The following is a 21,205-nucleotide window of genomic DNA, read 5'->3' as shown; positions in this document are numbered from 1 at the left end:
ATTGTGCGGGAAAACCCTGGAATTAGCTATATCAGCGGTTTTAGCTACCAAATATTTGTTTGAAACACTGGGGTTTATCATCCATCCAGATAAATCTAAGTTGACACCATCCACAATTATGGACTATCTGGGATTCACAATTAACTCTATCCACATGTCTGTAACATTGCCAAAGAACAAAGCAGCAGACTTGGTGGAAGCCTGCAACAAATTGATTGTTACTAATCAACCATCCATTCGACAGGTGGCAAAAGTAATTGGGAAACTAGTAGCAGCATTTCCAGCTACTCAGTTTGGACCTTTGCATTACCAAAATCTACAAAGGGCAAAGGTGCAAGCTCTAAAACAACATGCAGGTCATTTTGATCGACCTATGCAATTACCAGCCAAAGCAATTTTGGAGCTACAATGGTGGAAGGAAAATATTTGGCATAGTTCCAGCCCCATCGTTATCAGTAACCCATCATTCACATTACAAACGGATGCCAGTGCTCATGGCTGAGGAGCAACTAACACTATGTCCAGTACTGGTGGTAGATGGAACATACAAGAATCATCATTACTACAAACACTGGGTATAAATTATTTAGAAATGTTGGGTGTGTTTTATGGGCTAAAAGCTTACTGTTCAACTATGCACCATCTGCATGTCCGCCTACAAATTGATAATACCACGGTGGTGGCATATATTAATCATATGGGTGGAATAAAATCGATATCGTGTGACAATCTGGCCAATACAATCTGGCAATGGTGTGTCGACAGACATATTTGGTTATCAGCAACTTACCTACCAGGTAAGCTCAATACAGTGGCAGACACCAGGTCACGAAAATTTAATGACAACACCGAATGGATGTTGAACCACAAAGTATTTGCTGATATTACTATGCAATATGGTACACCTGATATCGATCTCTTTGCATCTAGACTCAATCACCAGTTGCCAACATATGTCGCTTGGGAACCAGACCCTGGGGCAGCAGCGATGGACGCTTTTTCGCTGAATTGGAGAAATTTGTCTTTCTATGCTTTTCCCCCCTTCTGCCTCATCAGTTGGGTCCAACGCAAAATACAAATGGACTCAGCTTCAGGTATCTTGGTAGTACCCGATTGGCCTACACAGCCATGGTTCCCTGTGGTCCTCGACATGGTCTCTGAATCATATATGACCATCACTAAAAGACCAGATCTTTTGGTCCATCCTGTTACGGGCGAGAGTCATCCGTGCCATGACAGGATCAATCTGTTGGCTTGCAGAATCTGAAAAGACCTTTGCTGGATCTGGGACTGACGGACAGGACCATGAACATGATCACGGCGGCCTATCGAGAGTCAACTAAGAAGCAGTACCTCTCCAGCATTAGGAAATGGGAATTGTACTGCTCAAAAACTGGTGTAGCATACAATACAGCTACAGTCACCAATGTCCTGGAATTCCTATCCAGCCTTCATTTTGATGAAGGACTGAGCCACAGCGCTATCAATAGCGCTAGGAGTGCTCTGTCAGCATACTTGTGGCAGGCACCAGGTCAGCATTCCATGGGATCCCACCCTCTAGTTGCCAAACTCATGAGGGTTATTTACAACACCAACCCTCCTAGACCGAGGTACTCCCAGATCTTGGACGTCAGTGTTGTACTCACATTGCTAAGGGGTTGGTCACCAGCAATGTCCCTGTCCCTGGAACAGCTCACATTAAAAATAGTAATGCCGATGGCATTGGTCTCAGCTCAAAGGGTCCAGTCCCTACACAAACTAAGACTGGACAATATGAAGGTATCAACAGACAAGATAATCTTCCGGATCTTGGAGTTGGTCAAACAAAGTAGACCAGGAACATCAGGACTGAATTTGGAATTCCGGGCATACCCATCTGACACCCGTCTGTGTGTTATGACACACCTACTGCTATGCCTTAAGACTACAAAAACCTTAAGAGGAAGCGAATTGGCGCTAAGGGTCAGCTTTAAACAGCTTCATGGCCGGGTGTCAGCACAGACCATCTCTAGATGGCTTAGACAGGTTCTGGGAGCTGCTGGGGTGGATACTGACATTTTAAAATCTCATTCCACCAGGGCAGCAGCAACATCGGCGGCTAAAAACATGGAGGTGCCAATGGACCATACCCTGGCGACAGCAGGATGGTCTAGGGAGAAGACCTTCCAACTCTTTTATAATAAGCCGATCGCCAAACCTGCGGTGTTTGCAGAAAGTATTTTAAGTTCTGCAATATAATTTAGCCCGAGGGAGCATTATTTTCTTTGTTAAAATAAATCGTTATTGTTTCAAATTTTGATTCATGTCTGAATACGATAACATACTTCCTCCCTTGGATGACTTCGGCAGTGAGTGAAGCATGGATTTGATCCACGGCATGGAATCACAGATCTTTAAAATCTTCACGTAGTCACTCACGTGACTCCGAAGTACAATAGTAAGATTAAACGAGAACTTACCAGTTTGAAGTTTGATCTTTATTTTATGAGGAGTTACGTCGAGGGATTACGTGCCCTCCACGCCCACCCTCTATCATAAAGGTCAACTGGTATCCTAGTTCTTCTTATCTTACTATGTTTATTTCACTTACTATTACTGTGATTTCACACCGCTGCTTTGAAGAATGTCGCGCATGTGTGCTGGCAGGGTCTTCACGTAATCCCTTGACGTAACTCCTCATAAAATAAAGATCAAACTTCCAACTGGTAAGTTCTCGTTTAATCTTACTATTATTATTATACCTGCTACAACTTCCTCTGACTGCTTATTGCATTTATGCACCACCATCTATGTGAAAAAGTTGCCCTTCGGGTCCCTTCTAAATTTTTCCCCTTTTACTTTAAGCCCAAGCCCACTAGTTTTAGATTCCCACGCCCTGCGAAGAAGATGGTGGCTATTCACCTTGTCTATGGCCTTCATAATTTTATCTATCTCTATATCTTTGTCCCATCAGTCTCCTGGGACAAAAATCCCAGTTTATCCAGACTCTCATTAGAACTCAAGCACTGCAGTCCCAATACAATACAATACAATACAATACAATACAATACAATACGGTTTATTTGTCACATTGCACATAAAGTGCAAGTGAAATGAATATGTCAGCAGCAGTACAATGATAAAGAACACACACAAAAACACAATAAAAATTTAACATAAACATCCACCACAGCATTCATCACTGTGGTGGAAGGCACACAATTTGGCCAGTCCTCCATTTTCCCCCGTGGTCGGGACCTCAACCCTCCGCAGCCGTTGCTGCGGGCGTCCAGATGGTAAAAGGACAAGGTACAAGTCCAGGTAAGTCCAGGATCGGCTCTTCCCCACCGGAGCAACATCCTCCTGAAACTTTTCTACACCTTTTCATGCTTCATGACATCCCTCCTTTTGCTGGGCGACCAGAACGGCACACAATTCTGCAAGTGTGCTCTTACCATGTACACATACTTGCACCAACTTACATAGAAAATAGGTGAAGGAGTAAGCCATTCAATATGATCATGGTGGACCAACCAAAATCAGTACCCCTTTCCTGCTTTCTCCCCATATCCCTTGATTCCATTAGCTCGAAGCGCTAAATCTAACTCTCTCTTGAAAACATCCAGTGAATTGGCCTCCACTGCCTTCTGTGGCAGAGAATTCCACAGATTCACAACTCGCTGGGTGAAAAGGTTTTTCCTCATCTCAGTCCTAAACAGCCTACTCTTTATTGTTAAACTGTGACCTCTGGTTCTGGGCTCCCCCAACATCGGGAACAAATTTTCTGCATCTAGCCTGTCCAATCCCTTAAGAATGTTATATGTTTCTATAAGATACCCTCTCATCCTTCTAAATACATGAATATAAGCCCAGTTGATCAATTGTTTCTTCATATGTCCAGTCCAGTCATCCCGGTAATTAACCATGTGTTCCTACGTTGCACTCACTCAATAGCAAGAATGTCCTTCCTCAAATTAGGAGACCAAAACTGCACACAATACTCCAGGTGCGGTCTCACCAGGGCCCTGTACAACTGCAGTAGGATCTCCATGCTCCTATGCTGAAATCCTCTCGCTATGAAGGCCAACATGCCATTTGATTTTTTCAATACCTGCATGCTTACTTTCAACAAACTTATGATGAAGGAGGCAGCAATTTGGCCAAAATAATCTATGTCAAGGCATTACATTATTTATTTCCCTGTAACTTATTCTCTCTCACATGTCTCTGTATAAATTCTGATGTGCTGCTGCAAGTAAAGGGGCTGTCCCACGAGCATGCGACCTGCATGTGGCAAGCGCGACCTAAAGGTTCGGTCCCACCAGCATGCGCCTGCATGCGGCAAGCGCGACCTAATGTGGTCGCTTGAGCCTTACGGCCTCGCGGGGCCGGTCCCACTTCGATCGCCGGAGCCGTATGGATTTGTGCGGAGCTGGTCCCGACATCGCGCGGGGCTCAGAAAAAATTACCGTGTTTAAAAATTCCGCGCGGCAACGGCCTGCCGGCCCGCAGCAGCCTCGACGCCGTGTCACTCATTCGACCTCCGCGCGGCTCCCGCTTCTGGTTTGGTCGTGCTTGCCACATGCCGTACGGCTCAAGCGACCATGTTAGGTTGCGCTTGCCGTATGCAGGCGCATGCTGTGGGACCGGCCCTTTAGGTTACGCTTGCCGCATGCAGGTCGCATGCTCATGGGACAGCCCTTTAAGAGTTTCATTGTTCTGTCTGGAACATATGACAATAGAACACTTTTGACTCTCTTGACTGTGGACTCCTCTTCTTTCCTAATTGACGGCCACTCACTTGCACTAGAAGTATTTACAACAGCCATTTAACCTACCAGTAGGCCTTTGGGATATGGGAGTTCCTGGTGGAAATTTACAGGGAGAACATGTGAACTCCACACAGACAGTACCCAGGACCAGACTCAAACCTGGGTCACCAGTTACTGTGCTGGCTGATCATAGAGCAACATGTGGAGTCTGAGGAAGGGTCTCAACCCGAAACCTCACCCATTCATGTTCTCCAGAGTTGCTGTCTGACCTGCCGAGTTACTTCAGCACTTTGTGTCATTTTGAGTCTGAACTACCCACAACCTAACGTGAAAATCAATTAATTATATTCCTTTTCCTTCACTCTGTCACTAAACTCCTGAAAATCTGCCCTTCAGGTATTTTTCCAATTTCCCTTTTAATCCTGGTATTGAATCTGAATTCACCATCAAATTTAGCAGCGCTCTCCATTTTTAAATAATTCCATGAATAAAAATGCATTTCCAATTTTTGCCAACTACTTTAATCTGTATAGTCTGGTTATTAAAGCAATCTCTGTGTGTTTGTCCCATGTGTGCTTTGCATTCAACACCTGTCCCTAATTGGTCTAAAGAACTGTGGGCGGCACAGTGACACAGCAGTAGAGTTGATTTTTTTACAGCGCCAGAAAACCAGGTTTGATCCTGACTAAAGGTGGTGTTTGTATGGAGTTTGTATGTTATCCCTCTGACTGCTTGGGTTTTCTGCAGGCGGTCTGGTCTCCTCCCACACTCCAAAAACGTACAGATTTGCAGGTTAATTGGTTACGGTAAAATATTAAATTGTTCTTTGTGTGTAGGGTAGTGTTAGTGATCATTGCTTGGTGCAGACTCGGTGGGCTAAAGGGCCTGTTTAAGTGCTGTATCTCGAAAGTCTAAAATACTCTGAACTGAACTCTGTTTCGCAACTACTGTACTTCTGTTATTAGGCCATTTAGGTTTTTGTTTTCAGTACTAATGAAGGAAATATGAAAGATGCCCAAATCAGGATGGTGTATGATAGTTTAGAGAAGGATACTTACAAGAAATGGCATTCACGTATTCCTCTTATTATTCTGGGTAGCAAAGGCTGCAAGATGGAAGGTCCTACTGAACAAACCTTGATGAAGAAATGCAATGCATCTTTAAAATGGTATGCACAAGAACCTTGCTGCTTCATTGGAAAAGGAACAAATATTTTGTTTTGGTTGGCATTTGGTTTCCAAAACATTTTTAAATAAAATTAATTTAGGGACAATAGACAATAGGTACAGGAGCAGGCCATTCGGCCCCTCGAGCCACCACCGCCATTCAATGTGATCATGGCTGATCATCCACAATCAGTACCCCGTTCCTGCCTTCTCCCCATATCCCTTGACTCCGCTATCTTTAATAGATATCTTTAATAGAGAGCTAGAGAGTATTCATTTGTAGCATTGACTATTGCTTTATAAAATGTTTAAAGGTTATGAAGTGTCAGGAAATGAGTCATCCACTGCAGAATTTGAGCCTTTGGCTTGTACCCACATGTATTTGCTGTCTAATTACATTTTGGATGAATGGTGACTCAGGATTATGTAACTCGCAGAATGATGGTGTTGGGGTCTAAGTGAGAGAATGTCAATGAATATCAAGAGAAAATGCATAGATTTCCTCTTCCTTACATACATATTATACAACACAAGGATTCGATTTGTTTGGGACCATGTTGATTGCTCATATCCTCGTACAGGTCCATCAACTCCGCAATGATACTTTTGTCACAAAACTACAAGGCTTAGGGGTAAATTACAATTACTAATTAACCTATTGGCATATCCCTGGGATAAGGGGGGAAACTAATGAGCTGCACAAAATTATTTTCCTTCAACTCTTATGTCTCTTTTTTTTGTGCCATCTGATTGCACTTATATCTTTGTTAAGAGACTACATTATCAAATCTTTCTTCCACTGAATCCATTTACTTCACTTGGAAATCCATTTATTAACATATACATTCCTTTGGAAATACAAAGTTCAGAATTTATTCAATTTGACCATTATGACCTTGTGTGTGGGGGGGGGGGGGGGCAGGGGGAAGAATAGTGGACATTGGAGGACCCGGCGTGGGGGGACCACTGTGAGGGAGGGAGGGAAGAACAAAGGGAAAACTGCTGCGGGAGGGGGGAGGGAATTTATAAATTTGTAAGCGGCCTTTATGGCCCTTTATGGCTATGACTATTTGCATACCTTGGGTATGCAAACAAAGGATTTTGTGGTGACTTGTCACATGTGACAATAAATTATTCAATTCAATTACCCTCATGGGATACAAGACTCACGTAGTCAAGAGCTCGAACAATGTCATCAAGTAGTCCTCCTAACACTGCTTCACACAGGTTCAAACAGGTTCCAATCTAATGTTGCATTCTCTCATTATATTGCAATTTAATGTTGCATACTCCTGCATGTGCTTGCAAATATTCCGGTTCATTGCCACATCCGAAACCTAGCAACCTTGTGTCTGCTCCAGACTACTTTGTAAAATGTCACCCGACCAGTTATCATTTCCCCAGACATCCACGCCATTTAGAAACATAGAAACATAGAAACATAGAAATTAGGTGCAGGAGTAGGCCATTCGGCCCTTCGAGCCTGCACCGCCATTCAATATGATCATGGCTGATCATCCAACTCAGTATCCCGTACCTGCCTTCTCTCCATACCCCTTAGCCACAAGGGCCACATCTAACTCCCTCTTAAATATAGCCAATGAACTGGCCTCGACTACCCTCTGTGGCAGAGAGTTCCAGAGATTCACCACTCTGTGTGAAAAAAGTTCTTCTCATCTCGGTTTTAAAGGATTTCCCCCTTATCCTTAAGCTGTGACCCCTTGTCCTGGACTTCCCCAACATCGGGAGCAATCTTCCTGCATCTAGCCTGTCCAACCCCTTAAGAATTTTATATGTTTCTATAAAATCCCCTCTCAATCTCCTAAATTCTAGAGAGTATAAACCAAGTCTATCCAGTCTTTCTTCATAAGACAGTCCTGACATCCCAGGAATCAGTCTGGTGAACCTTCTCTGCACTCCCTCTAGGGCAATAATGTCCTTCCTCAGATTTGGAGACCAAAACTGTACGCAATACTCCAGGTGTGGTCACACCAAGACCATGTACAACTGCAGTAGAACCTCCCTGCTCCTATACTCAAATCCTTTTGCTATGAAAGCTAACATACCATTCGCTTTCTTCACTGCCTGCTGCACCTGCATGCCTACTTTCAATGACTGGTGTACCATGACACCCAGGTCTCGCTGCATCTCCCATTTTCCTAGTCGGCCACCATTTAGATAATAGTCTGCTTTCCTGTTTTTGCCACCAAAATGGATAACCTCACATTTATCCACATTATACTGCATCTGCCAAACATTTGCCCACTCACCCAGCCTATTCAAGTCACCTTGCAGTCTCCTAGCATCCTCCTCACAGCTAACACTGCCCCCCAGCTTAGTGTCATCCGCAAACTTGGAGATATTGCCTTCAATTCCCTCATCCAGATCATTAATATATATTGTAAATAGCTGGGGTCCCAGCACTGAGCCTTGCGGTACCCCACTAGTCACTGCCTGCCATTGTGAAAAGGACCCGTTTACTCCTACTCTTTGCTTCCTGTTTGCCAGCCAGTTCTCTATCCACATCAATACTGAACCCCCAATGCCGTGTGATTTAAGTTTGTATACTAATCTCTTATGTGGGACCTTGTCGAAAGCCTTCTGGAAGTCCAGATACACCACATCCACTGGTTCTCCCCTATCCACGCTACTAGTTACATCCTCGAAAAATTCTTTAAATTCGTCAGACATGATTTACCTTTTGTAAATCCATGCTGACATTGTCCAATGATTTCACCACTTTCCAAATGTGCTGCTATCCCATCTTTAATAACTAACTCTAGTAGTTTCCCCACTACCGATGTTAGACTAACTGGTCTGTAATTCCCCGTTTTCTCTCTCGCTCCCTTCTTAAAAAGTGGGGTTACGTTTGCTACCCGCCAATCCTCAGGAACTACTCCAGAATCTAAAGAGTTTTGAAAGATTATTACTAATGCATCCACTATTTCTGGAGCTACTTCCTTAAGTGCTCTGGGATGCAGCCTATCTGGCCCTGGGGATTTATCGGCCTTTAATCCATTCAATTTACCCAACACCACTTCCCGGCTAACCTGGATTTCACTCAATTCCTCCAACTCCTTTGACCCGCGGTCCCCTGCTATTTCCGGCAGATTATTTATGTCTTCCTTAGTGAAGACGGAACCAAAGTAGTTATTCAATTGGTCCGCCATATCCTTGTTCCCCATGATCAACTCACCTGTTTCTGACTGCAAGGGACCTACATTTGTTTTAACTAATCTCTTTCTTTTCACATATCTATAAAAACATTTGCAGTCAGTTTTTATGTTCCCTGCCAGTTTTCTTTCATAATCTATTTTTCCTTTCCTAATTAAGCCCTTTGTCCTCCTCTGCTGGTCTCTGAATTTCTCCCAGTCCTCCGGTATGCTGCTTTTTCTGGCTAATTTGTACGCATCATCCTTCGCTTTGATACTATCCCTGATTTCCCTTGTTATCCACGGATGTACTACCTTCCCTATTTATTCTTTTGCCAAACTGGGATGAACAATTTTTGTAGTTCATCCATGCAGTCTTTAAATGTCTTCCATTGCATATCCACCGTCAACCCTTTTAGAATTAATTGCCAGTCAATCTTGGCCAATTCACGTCTCATACCCTCAAAGTTACCTTTCTTTAAGTTCAGAACCATTGTTTCTGAATTAACAATGTCACTCTCCATCCTAATGAAGAACTCAACCATATTATGGTCACTCTTGCCCAAGGGAGCACGTACAACAAGACTGCTAACTAACCCTTCCTCATTAATCAATACCCAGTCTAAAATAGCCTGCTCTCTCGTTGGTTCCTCTACATGTTGATTTAGATAACTATCCCGCATACATTCCAAGAAATCCTCTTCCTCAGCACCCCTGCCAATTTGATTCACCCAATCGATATGTAGATTGAAGTCACCCATTATAACGGTTTTGCCTTTGTCGCACGCATTTCTAATTTCCTGTTTGATACCATCTCCAACTTCACTACTACTGTTAGGTGGCCTGTACACAACACCCACCAGCGTTTTCTGCCCCTTAGTGTTTCGCAGCTCTACCCATACCGATTCCACATCCTCCAAACTAATGTCCTTCCTTTCCATTCCATTGCGTTAATCTCCTCTCTAATCAGCAACGCTACCCCACCTCCTTTTCCTTTCTCTCTATCCCTCCTGAATATTGAATATCCCTGGATGTTCAGCTCCCAGCCTTGGTCACCCTGGAGCCATGTCTCCGTGATCCCAACTATATCATAGTCATTAATAGCTATCTGCACATTCAACTCATCCACCTTATTACGAATGCTCCTTGCATTGAGACACAAAGCCTTCAGGCTTGTTTTTACAACACTCTTACCCCTTATACAATTATGTTGAAAAGTGGCCCTTTTTGATTTTTGCCCTGGTTTTGTCTGCCTGCCACTTTTATTTTCACCTTGCTACCTATTGCTTCTACCCTCATTTTACACCCCTCTGTCTCTACGCTCACACATTTAAGAAACCCTTTCCCTTTAACCATCCTCCACTATCCCCTTCGACACCCCACCCCCCTTATTCAGTTTAAAACCACCCGTGTAGCAGTGGCAAACCTGCCTGCCAGAATGCTGGTCCCACACCTGTTAAGATGCAATCCGTCCCTTTTGTACAGTTCCCCCTTACCCCAAAACAGATCCCAGTGATCTAAGAATCTAAATCCCTGCCCCGTGCACCAGTTCCTCAGCCACACGTCCAGGTCCCGTATCTCCCTGTTCCTGCTCTCGCCAGCACGAGGAACTGGAAGCAAACCGGAGATAACAACCCTGGAGGTCCTGCTTTTCAGCATTTTTCCGAGCTCTCTAAAGTCACGCTGCAGAATATTCATCCCCTTCTTTCCGACATCGTTTGTGCCGACATGCACTACCACTTCCGGATGTTCACCTTCGCCCCCTTGAGGATTTTCTGCACTCTGTCCGTGACATCCTGGATCCTGGCACCAGGAAGGCAGCACACCATCCTCGCATCCCGTCTGTTGCCGCAGAAACCCCTGTCCGTACCTCTCACAATGGAGTCTCCCACTACAATGGCGTTGCCTGCATTAGGCCTTTTTGGTTTTGGCTCAACAGCCCTATTCGCATCACAAGCCAGTCCGCCGCCCAGTGTAAACACCTCTTCTGTCCCGACAGCTTCTAAGTGGGTGAACCTGTTCACAAGAGGTACAACACCCGGGGAAGTTGGCATTCCATGCTTCCCTCCCGTTCTCTCTTCCAGTACCTTAGGTGTAACAATCATACTGTAGGACTTGTCGAGGAACGACTCCGTTTCTCGGACGAACCGGAAGTCATCCACTTGCTTCTCAAGTTCCCCAACACGGCCCTTCAGGAGCTCTACCTGGATGCACTTCTCGCATTTGTAGCAGCCAGAGGCACTAGCGGTGTCCTTGACCTCCCACATACTGCAAGCATCACACTGAATCAGCTTGCCTGACATCTCCTTCTTTCGTCTCTACCTCTTAAGCGTATTGCGTGGTCTCTTCTCAGAAGACTTTCGAGCCAAAGACTCACACTTCCCTCACAAGGCCGCTCACTCACTGCCGCTTGCTAAGAGCCGTCTTGCTTAAATTGACTGATAAATTGCCTGATTTACCAATTTACAAACCAAATTCCTCAGTTTTCAACTGTTTTCCCGGTACTGACTCACTTCTCTCCTCCCACTTGGGCTAGAGCCAATCAGTCGTATCTCTTGCTTATCTCCTGCTGCTGTTGCTCCCAAAGCTACAGCAGTTCTGTGTAAAGTCTGCCTGTCCTTGGTCTCTACTTTAACTGTTTTCACTTCTCTCCTCCCACTTGGGCTAAAGCCAATCAGTCGTATCTCTTGCTAAACTCCTGCTGCTGTAGCTCCCAAAACTACAGCAGCAGGAGTTTAGCAAGAGATTTGCAACTACATCTCCATATTACTGTTTAATACTGAGCTGTTGGCTTCACATTTTTCATTGATTGTTGACAATACCAAATGAAATCTAACTGCTGTGACACAATAATATTTCAAAAGTATAATCACAAGGTACACCCAGTTCTCGAAGATAGTGTACACATTTTCAATATACACTGCATTGGTTTCTCAAAAAGAGTTCAAAAACCATTTATACATGAAACTAATGTATCCATGAACCACTCTTTCTCAACGGCGTGGCGGTGGAGTGAGTCAACTGCTTCAAGTACTTGGGTGTGCATATCTCTGAAGATCTAGCCTGAATCCAGCACATCAATGCAATGACAAAGCAACCACATCAATGCCTCTATTTCCTCAGAACATTGAGGAGATTTGACATGTTGCTGAATACTCTATGCAACTTGCACAGTAAAAACCTACTGACCAGTTGCATCATGCCCTGGTTCAGTACCTCAAATGCCCAAGAATGAAATGGGCTGCAGAAAGTGGTGGGCACTGCCCAGCCCATCACTGGTATTGACCTCCCAGCATGGAAGAGATTTGCAGGAAGCATTGCCTTAAAAAGGCAGCTCATATCATCAAAGACTCACACCACCCTGCCCATGCTCTCATCCCATTGCTAGTATTGGTAGGTATGTTACAAAACTTACCTTCAGCGGCACTGTAATTCTGCCACTGGCCGTGTGCGCGATTTTGGCGCGTTTGAGGGGGGGGGGGGGGCGGGGTTAAAACGGGGTTTTTTTCTGACCTGGTCTTGAATTATATTTGTTGGAGTGCAAGATTTTGCTAAAGAATCGTTCCTACGGCCGTTCTGTGTGGTTTTTTTTTTAATTCACCCGACAAGTTAATCGCTGGAATGATTTTAAAATCAGCTTCTGAAGCCGTCAATGCCGACAACGGGGACGGATTTTATGGAGGACCAGGTAAAAGAAAGTAGTTTATTTTTATGTATAAAAGTGTTTCTTAAGATGTATTTAATTCACATTTTAAGTTGCGAAACGGTGATTTTTCCCCCCAAAGAACCAGCAGTGTATTTGCTGCAGATATGGGGGTATAAATTCACCGCAACCTCAACGTTCTAAATGGTCCCGTTCCAGAAAATCCCACTCGCAAGCTGATTTAAATGGCCATTAATTTACAGGTATTAAACATTAAATTCCTTCCATTTGGTCTATAAACCCATGACAATGAGATTTAAAAATTATGTTATATTCTGAATTCTTGTGTGAATGTTATTTGGACACTTAGGCTATTTAAAAATGTTAATCTATTCTTAAGAAATGGATAGATGTTTAGATCTAGTAATTGAATTTTATAATTAGCTACAATTAGATAACTAACTAATTATATGCTTTAATTTCAAGTCATCTAAGTAAGATTGTTTCATATTTGTTTCAGAATGCTTCAATCTATAATAACTGAAAATTTCTTTCAGTTCTCTTAAATTTTAAGAAAGTTATCGGCCTTTAAATGTTCTCGATCACAGCTTTTGTGTTAAGTCAATGAAAAAGCAATACGGAACAAGATGACAATTTCCGAGTATGAAAATGGCCACAACCTTTTTAATACTGAAGATATGAAAGTGAATTAGGTGTCAAATTAAACTTATTCTTATGCTTTATCTGATGAGATAAATTAAAAACTTCATTTTTTAAATCTCAAAATTTTGTAACATTGCTAGTATTGGGAAGGTGGTAGAAGAGTCTGATAACCATGACCTCCAGGTTCAAGAATATCTTCTTCTCATCAAGCATCAGGCTCTTGAGCCACGCTGCACAACCCTAACCATAACCCTACCTTAGCAACAATCTACTATGGATATTACAATGCAACCATTCTGAAGAAGGATCTTGACCCGAAATATCACCATGTTCTCTTGAGATGCTGCTTGACCCACTGAGTTACTCCCGCAGTTTGTGTCTTTTTTTGTAGAATAGCATGTGCAGTTCCTCATATCTACTATGGATTTTGAATCGGTGGCCCTACATATTTTGGGTTCCAATGTAATGGTCTGATTACCTAGTATTACTGATAATTTGGGGACAAAGGGAACCGCAGATGCTGGAATCTTGAGTAAAATACAAAGTGCTGGAGTAACTCAGCTGGCAAGACAGCGTCTCTGGAGAAAATGGATAGGTGATGTTTCAAGTTGGGATCCTTCTTCAGACTGATTGTAGTGATGGGGAGGGGGGAAGGAAGCTGGAAGAGATGAGTGGTAAGAACAAAGTCTGTCAATTGATAGGTGGGTACTGGCGAAATGGGGGTTAATGGGTAGACAAAGGCTAGAAATGTAAGGGATAGCAAAGGATGTCAGATTAGGAGAGCAGTGGAGCGAAAAGTAAAGCTAGAGGAGGGATATTCAGGTATGTAGTAGGCACAATGATGGGAGAAGTGGCTGCAGGAAGTGGCACAGGAAGGAAGATGGGATGTTACCTAAAATTGGAGAATTCAACGTACACCTTGTTGAGGTGTTCTTTCTCCAGTTTGCAAGTGGCCTTACCCTGGCAATGGAGGAATCTAGCCATTGTCAGTGAGGCCATGCACAATCTGGAGGAACAGCAGTGTGTACCCATTTCTGCCACTATCCTGCCTCCTTTCCCCAACCTCCCCCCCTCTTCCCCATCCCCTTCCACCTATATCTCCCTTCCTTTGGACTCACATTTCATTCCACTTATTTCCTTATCTTGCCCCCTTTTGTCTCCTAGTCATCTCTAGCGTAGAATAGCCACCTGGTTCATCGAACAATTGCACTTAGTCCACCTCGGCCTGCTTGTCACCCGGTTTCTAACCATTTTAACTCCCCTTCCCGCTCCTGACTGCCCTTATCTCTGCCTGCCAAGTAGGATCATCAAAAAACAACTTTAAAGTGTTGCATTTGACCCAGATCCAGTCGACTGTTTGAACCGCATCAATAACACAGCCACTGGATTCCTAAAAAACTGGGGGGTAAAGGGAGTTGAGGCTTAGAATTTCCAATGCATAATAAGAGTTAGTTTCCTGCAGAGCTTTCAAAAAGAATAGCGTTTTCAATAGCAATGTTCATTTTTGCTACTGCAAGCTGAAAGTACTGAAGGCTGTATGTTACATTGCTTAATAGGGTATCCATAACACCGGGTGGTGCCAGCAGTGGCTGCCTCGCCAGCAGTCTGTCACGTCCCTTCTTTATTTTTATTATTTTAAGTATGTTTTAAATGTGTTTCAATGTTTCTAGGTTAGTTTATGTGGGGGGAGGGGGAAGAGGGGCAATAGGGGGAAACTTTTTTTCAGTCACTTACCTCGACGGAGATGCGACTTTCTCAGTGTCTCATCTCCGCCCCCCCCTTGTGGCCTAACAACTGGATTGGTGCGGCCTTTCCTGGAGACCGGCCTAAAAGGAGCTTCAAGCCGCAGGCTCAGCGCGGACTTTAGCATCGCGGAGCTGCGATCCTTTTGCCGAGGATCGCCAGAAGAAGTGCTCCCACCGCGGGGCCTGTGGCCTGCCGTCTCTGGTAAGAAGCGGCCAACTCGGGAACTCCTTGCCACAGAGTGTTCTAATCCGTCCCGACGTCGGAGTTTCGATCATCCCGCAAAGAGGGCCTGAACATCGGACCGTCTGTAGCGGCGAACTGCGGAGGGTTCAAAGGCCCTGACCACGGGTGAACAAAGAGAAAGATGACTGAACTTCATTGCCTTCCATCACAGTGAGAATGCTGATTCCATTGTGGTGGATGTTTATGTTAAATTTTATTTTATGTGTGTATTGTGTTCTTTTCACTTATTATGACTGTATGGCAACTCAAATTTCACTGTACCTTAGTTGGGTAAGTGACAATAAACGCGAACTCGAACTTGAACTTGAACTTGGTGCCAATAAAAGTGATCGATTCTTATTTTCAATGGCCTCCTGTCATTTGATTACTGAGGGTAAATGGAACCACATTTCTTCTCCTATGCTGTTCAAATACACAACATGCTGTTTACTGCTCATTAATTGTAACAAAATAACTTTTAAGTGATTCTATAGCCCCTGATAGAAATTGCATAATAAACTAATTTGGCCCATGTAATGTTAATGATGCTCCTTAATGTCTCAGTCGAAATATATCCAATGTGTGTCTTGGAAACAGACATTATAACAGAACTATCTTTAGACTTTACGTTTAGACTTTAGAAATACAGCACGGAAACAGGCTTTACGGCCAACCGAGTCCTCACCGACCAGTGATCACCCCGTACACTAGCACTATCCAACACACAATTTACAGAAGTCAATTAACCTACAAACTTGTACGTCTTTGGAGCATGGGAGGAAACTGGAGCACCCGGAGAAAACCCACATGGTCACAGGGAGAACATACAAACTCCATACAGACAGCAAATCTGCTGCTGCACCACTGTGCTGCCCTGTGCCTGCATACATTCAATCTATCAAAACCGAGGGCAATCATGTCCAAAGGTAGCAATGTTTTTTCATTCAGGCTCATTCAATCTACCTTTTCCATCCTGTCTATTCGCCTTTCCAGTTCTGTCAGGCTGTTCTGTTTGTGCAGAAGTTTCAGTTCCAGGTTATTGAAATTTTCAACGCTACTTTTCAAATTTTCCTCCTGCTCCTCGGTAAAAGCCTGAAAGGGAAACATAACATGGGTGTGTTAATCCTGCTTGCCTGCTAGATTTTCACTTACTGTAACTGCAGGAAAAATGTTCCCGATGTTGGGGGCATTCAGAACCATGGGTCACAGTTTAAGAATAAAGGGGGGAGGGGGGGCAGTTAGGACTGAGATGAGGACAAACTTTCTTCACGCAGAGAGTTGTGAATCTGTGGAATTATCTGTCACAGAAGGCAGTGCAGGCCAATTCACTGGTTGTTTTCAAGAGAGAGTTACATTTAGTTCTTGGGGCTAACGACATCAAGGGATATGGGGAAAAAACAGGAAAGAGGTACTGATTTTAGATGAATAGCCATGATCATATTGAATGACAGTGCTGGCTCGAAGGGCCGAATGGCCTATTCCTGCACCTATTTTCTATGTTTCTATGCTTGAGTATATGGCAATAAATCTCGATCACTTGATTTTAAAGCATTCATGCATGGTGGAGGTATAATGTAGTCATAGTGATACAGTGAGAAAACAGGCCCTTCGGCGCAACTTGCCCACACCCGCCAACATGTCCCAGCTACACTACCTGCTTTTGGTCCATACCTCCAAACCTGTCCTATCCATGTATCAGTCTAACTTTTCTTAAATGTTGGGATGTTCCCTGCCTCAACTACCTCCTCTGGCAGCTTGTTCCATACACCCATCACCCTTAAAAAGTTACCTCTTAAAAATACTTCATACAAAAAACATTGAAATCATACTTCTACAGTGCACTAAAACAAATTTCAAAAAGTTCCTACCCATCTTCCCCACCCTCTCCCCACTCGGTTGCTCCACTCCCTCACTGGGTACCCCCAAGGACAGTGATCAGTGCTCGCAAAGCCTCCCCCCTTTCAAAAACGCTCCAATCCAATTTAAAGCATATATATTGCATTCAAGTGTAAGTTATAACACTCGCTACAGTATGCACCATATTGCACAATTTCAAGCTGAAAAATGCAAATGTTCCGTACCAATGTTCCGTACCTCCCCCCTCCCCGCCGGTTGCGATGCTCCCTCGGGCTTGGTCTCTCGCAAATTTCTCACTCCCAACTCTCAGCCAATGTTGGCAGCCCTGTTAAAGTGTTTGACAGGTGTGCAACCTACTTCCATGCCTCTGCTGCCAACAAGATCAATAGAAGGTTAAATATAGACAGAGGATGCTGGAAAAAAACTCAGCAACTCAAACACTATCTGTGAAAAGAGAAACAGAGTTGACACTTTAGGTTAAGGACCCTTTGTCAGGTGCAAAATGTTAACTCTTTCTTTTTCTACAAATGCTGCTCAGAGTATATTTTATTTTAGATGTCCAATATCTGCAGTTTTTTAATTTTTTACTCAAACACAAAATAAACGGTTTCTTTTCTGGATGTTCAAATAAGACCAGAAACATACCTACAGTTTGATGTGCAATGTCTACAAATGCTACTTTACCCATTCTTTGTAACTCCTTTTCCTGTATATTCTTCACACGTTACCTGAAGCCTCTGCTTCTCCTGCTCATGCTTCTGCTTTAGTTCATCCATCTGCTTTTGATACTGCTTGTAGAGTTTCTGTGAGGCATTCCGAAGTGCCGCAGCTCCCGCTTCCTGAGTGGCCTCCAACTAAAAACAAAATACATTTTAGAACCGGAGCAGGTAAAGAGTGCTGCACTGCTTTAGGGCAGCACAGTTGCGCAGCGTTAAGAGTTAGTGCCTTACAGCGCCAGAGACCCAGGTTCAATCCCACCTACAGGTGCTGTCTGTATGGAGTTTGCATGTTCTCCCTGTGACCATGTGGGTTTTCTCTGGGTGCTCCAGTTTCCTCATGCACTCCAAAGACGTACAGGTTCGTAGGTTAATTGGCTTCTATAAATTGTCCCTAATGTGTAGGATAGTGCTAGTGCACGGGGTGAGCGCTGGTCCGTGTGGACTCCGTGAGCCAAAGGGCCTGTTTTCATGCTGCATCTCTAAAGTTTAATCAACCCTACACTTACGAATGGTACAAAAGCAGACATGCATGTCCCAGCAAAGCAATGTGTGTAAATGTTTAGAAGTGGTATGTTATCTATTTCAAGCACCTTTTTCTAATTTGAACTCAACAGAAGGCAGTGGAGGTCAAGTCAGCATATATTTTTAAGGCAGAGATAGATATATTCTTGATTAGTACATGGGTCAGAGGTTATGGGGAGAAGGCAGGAGAATGGGGTTAGGATGGAGAGATAGATCAGCCATGATTGAATGGCAGAGTAGACTTGATGGGTTGAATGGCTTAATTTTACTTCTATTCCTTATGACCTTCTGATCAGTTACAATCTCTTTAGACATTGGACGATGATAGATTCAACCATAACCACATCATGTTTTCTTCCAACTGCACACTTGTGACAATGTGTAATTTTCATATCCAACATATTGAGAGCTAACTCTGTCTGATCATTTTTAAATTTATTTTTCAAGATGCGGGTATTAGCGACTAGGCCACTATTTATTGTCTTTGAGTGAGTGGTGATCACACAACCTCTTGAATCACTGTAGCCTTGCTTGTAAATGTACACTCATAGTACTGTTGGGGATGGACACCATGATTTATACCAAGCAATAATGAAGTTATAGTGATGTATCAGATGGTATTGTGATGGTACTGCTGCACTTATCTTGATAGTAAAGACAATGGTCTTGGGAAATGCAAATTTACACCAAATTAAGAATCGGAAAATGCCAAGTCTCCTCACCCCCTCCCACTACTAGTTCATATTGCCATTCCCTTGACAAGCCTCCTCATGATGACTCAGAGGACTCTGACGGGAAAAGAGGGACTTCATATTTTAGGTATCTGACTTACAAACACCACCACCCCCCCTCCCCCACTTCCCCCTGCCCCACCCGGATTCCCCCATTTTCCCCCTTCCTCCTCTGACAGACACCTTCCATCTATATTTGTTCCTCTGGCTTCACAATTCTCAGCTCTTCAATCCTCATCTCAAACCTTTTGTCGTTTCATCTCTGGCCTTTGTCCAATCAACTGCCAATCAAAAACCGCCCCAACCACTTTTCCAGTTTTCTCTCCACCATATCAGTGAGTCTCTTGAAGGGTCGCAACCCGAAATGTCACTATCCATGTTCTCCAGAGATGCTGCTCGACCGGCTGAGTTACTCCAGCACTTTATGTCTATTTTTGCATCTGCAATTCCTTGCGTCTCAACTTCTCATGTCCCCTCAAAGCTGTGTTTCACAGTAAAAATGAAACACTGCAAGTATTCTAATGATATGGGCTAAACGCAGGCAGGTGGGACTAGTGTAGCTGGGACATGTGGGCCAGTGTGGGCAAGAAGGGTCAAAGGGCCTGTTTCAATGCTGTATCACTCTATGACACAAAAAAATTGAAAGGAAGTCATACAATTTTATTAAGTAGATTTGCATCACTGCTTTAAGTAAGGCTTGATCACTCTGCTGATGTGGACAAGTTATCCGATCTCTGTGTGGGCAGGATAGCAACCACCTTATTGTTCCCTTATCGAAGAGATCAAACATTTGCAAGAATAATGAAGCCTGTGCCCCTTTAATCAGTGCAACATAGTGAATCAAACAATACTACCTGATACAGTGCTGAAAATGTATTTAAATTTGTGGGAGGAATGCTATTCTGACTCAGTCACAGTCCACAGTCATTCAATGCGTAAACAAGCCTTTGGTCGTCCATGCAAACGCAGATGCTTCATCTAAACTGCACCCATTTGTCCACGTTTGGTGTATATCCCTCTAAACCCTTGTTCATGTTCCTGTAGGTTTATTATTGTCACGTGTACAGAGGTGCAGTGAAATTTTTTTGTTTTGTGTGCTATCCAAACAGATCAGATAATACAATATATAAATACAATCAAGGCAGACTCAACTACAATAGACAGGGCAAAGGAGATGATACAGAGTGAAGAATATTGTTCTCAGCATAGTAGCTCACTAATTCCATTGACAAAGTACAATGCCCACGATGAGGTAGAGGTGAATCGGTCTGGCCCTTAGCTTATGGAAGAACCATTCAGAAGCCCGATAACAGAGAGGAAGAAGCTGTTCCAGGGACTGGTGGTGCATGCTTTCAAATTCCTTTACCTTCTGCTGGATGGGAGTGGGGAGAAGGAGGAATGCCTGTGGCAGGACATCTTTGGTTACATTGGCTGCTTTTCCAATGCAGCCTGGTGTAGATGGTGTCAATGATGGAGAGTATGGTCTGTGTGATGATCTGGGCTACATCTACAACTCCCTGCAGTAACTTGCAGTCTTGAGCAGATCAGTTCCAAAACCAGGCTGTGGTGCAACCTGACACTCTGCTTGTTATGGTGCATCTGTAGAAGTTTGTAAGGGTCATTGGAGATGTGCTGCATCTCCTCAGTCTCCTAAGGAAGTAGAGGCGTTGGTATGTCTTCTTGGCTGTTGCAACATTATTGATAGTCTGTGACAGATCATTGGTATTATGGTGCCCAAGGAACTTGAAGCTCTCAACCATTTCCACTTCAGCAACATTGATGTTGATTGGGGCATATATTTCTTCATACTTCCTGAAGTCAACATCTTGCTGACATCTTGCTGGCATCAAAGGAGAGGTTAATGCCCTGACGCCATGTTACTAAGTACTCCATCTCCTTCGAGTATTCCATCTCGTCTTTGTTCAGGATTCAGCCCACCACAATGCTGTCATCTATACTATTATATTTTAAATGCTGTAACAGTCTTAACTACTTTCTCCATCAGCTCGTTCCATATATCCACTACGCTCCGA

General features: G+C 43.7%; 1 protein-coding gene across 3 annotated transcripts in view; it reads right to left on the bottom strand.

Annotated features, from left to right (window-relative positions):
* Positions 1-21,205, bottom strand: part of ccdc68 (coiled-coil domain containing 68) — a 74,835-nt gene that overhangs the window by 21,266 nt on the left and 32,364 nt on the right. For all 3 annotated transcript variants that reach the window (XM_033033337.1, XM_033033331.1, XM_033033322.1), the window contains 2 exons: positions 17,929-18,054; positions 16,307-16,435 (listed from right to left, as the gene is read on the bottom strand). In XM_033033337.1, the coding sequence (XP_032889228.1) occupies positions 16,307-16,435; positions 17,929-18,054 (255 nt within the window). The remainder of the gene's footprint in view (positions 1-16,306; positions 16,436-17,928; positions 18,055-21,205) is intronic.

Source organism: Amblyraja radiata, chromosome 1 (genome assembly GCF_010909765.2).
Source record: "Amblyraja radiata isolate CabotCenter1 chromosome 1, sAmbRad1.1.pri, whole genome shotgun sequence".
Taxonomy (NCBI): Eukaryota; Metazoa; Chordata; class Chondrichthyes; order Rajiformes; family Rajidae; genus Amblyraja; species Amblyraja radiata.
The sequence above is the reverse complement of the archived record's forward strand: the minus strand, read 5'-3'. Positions and strand labels throughout refer to the sequence as shown.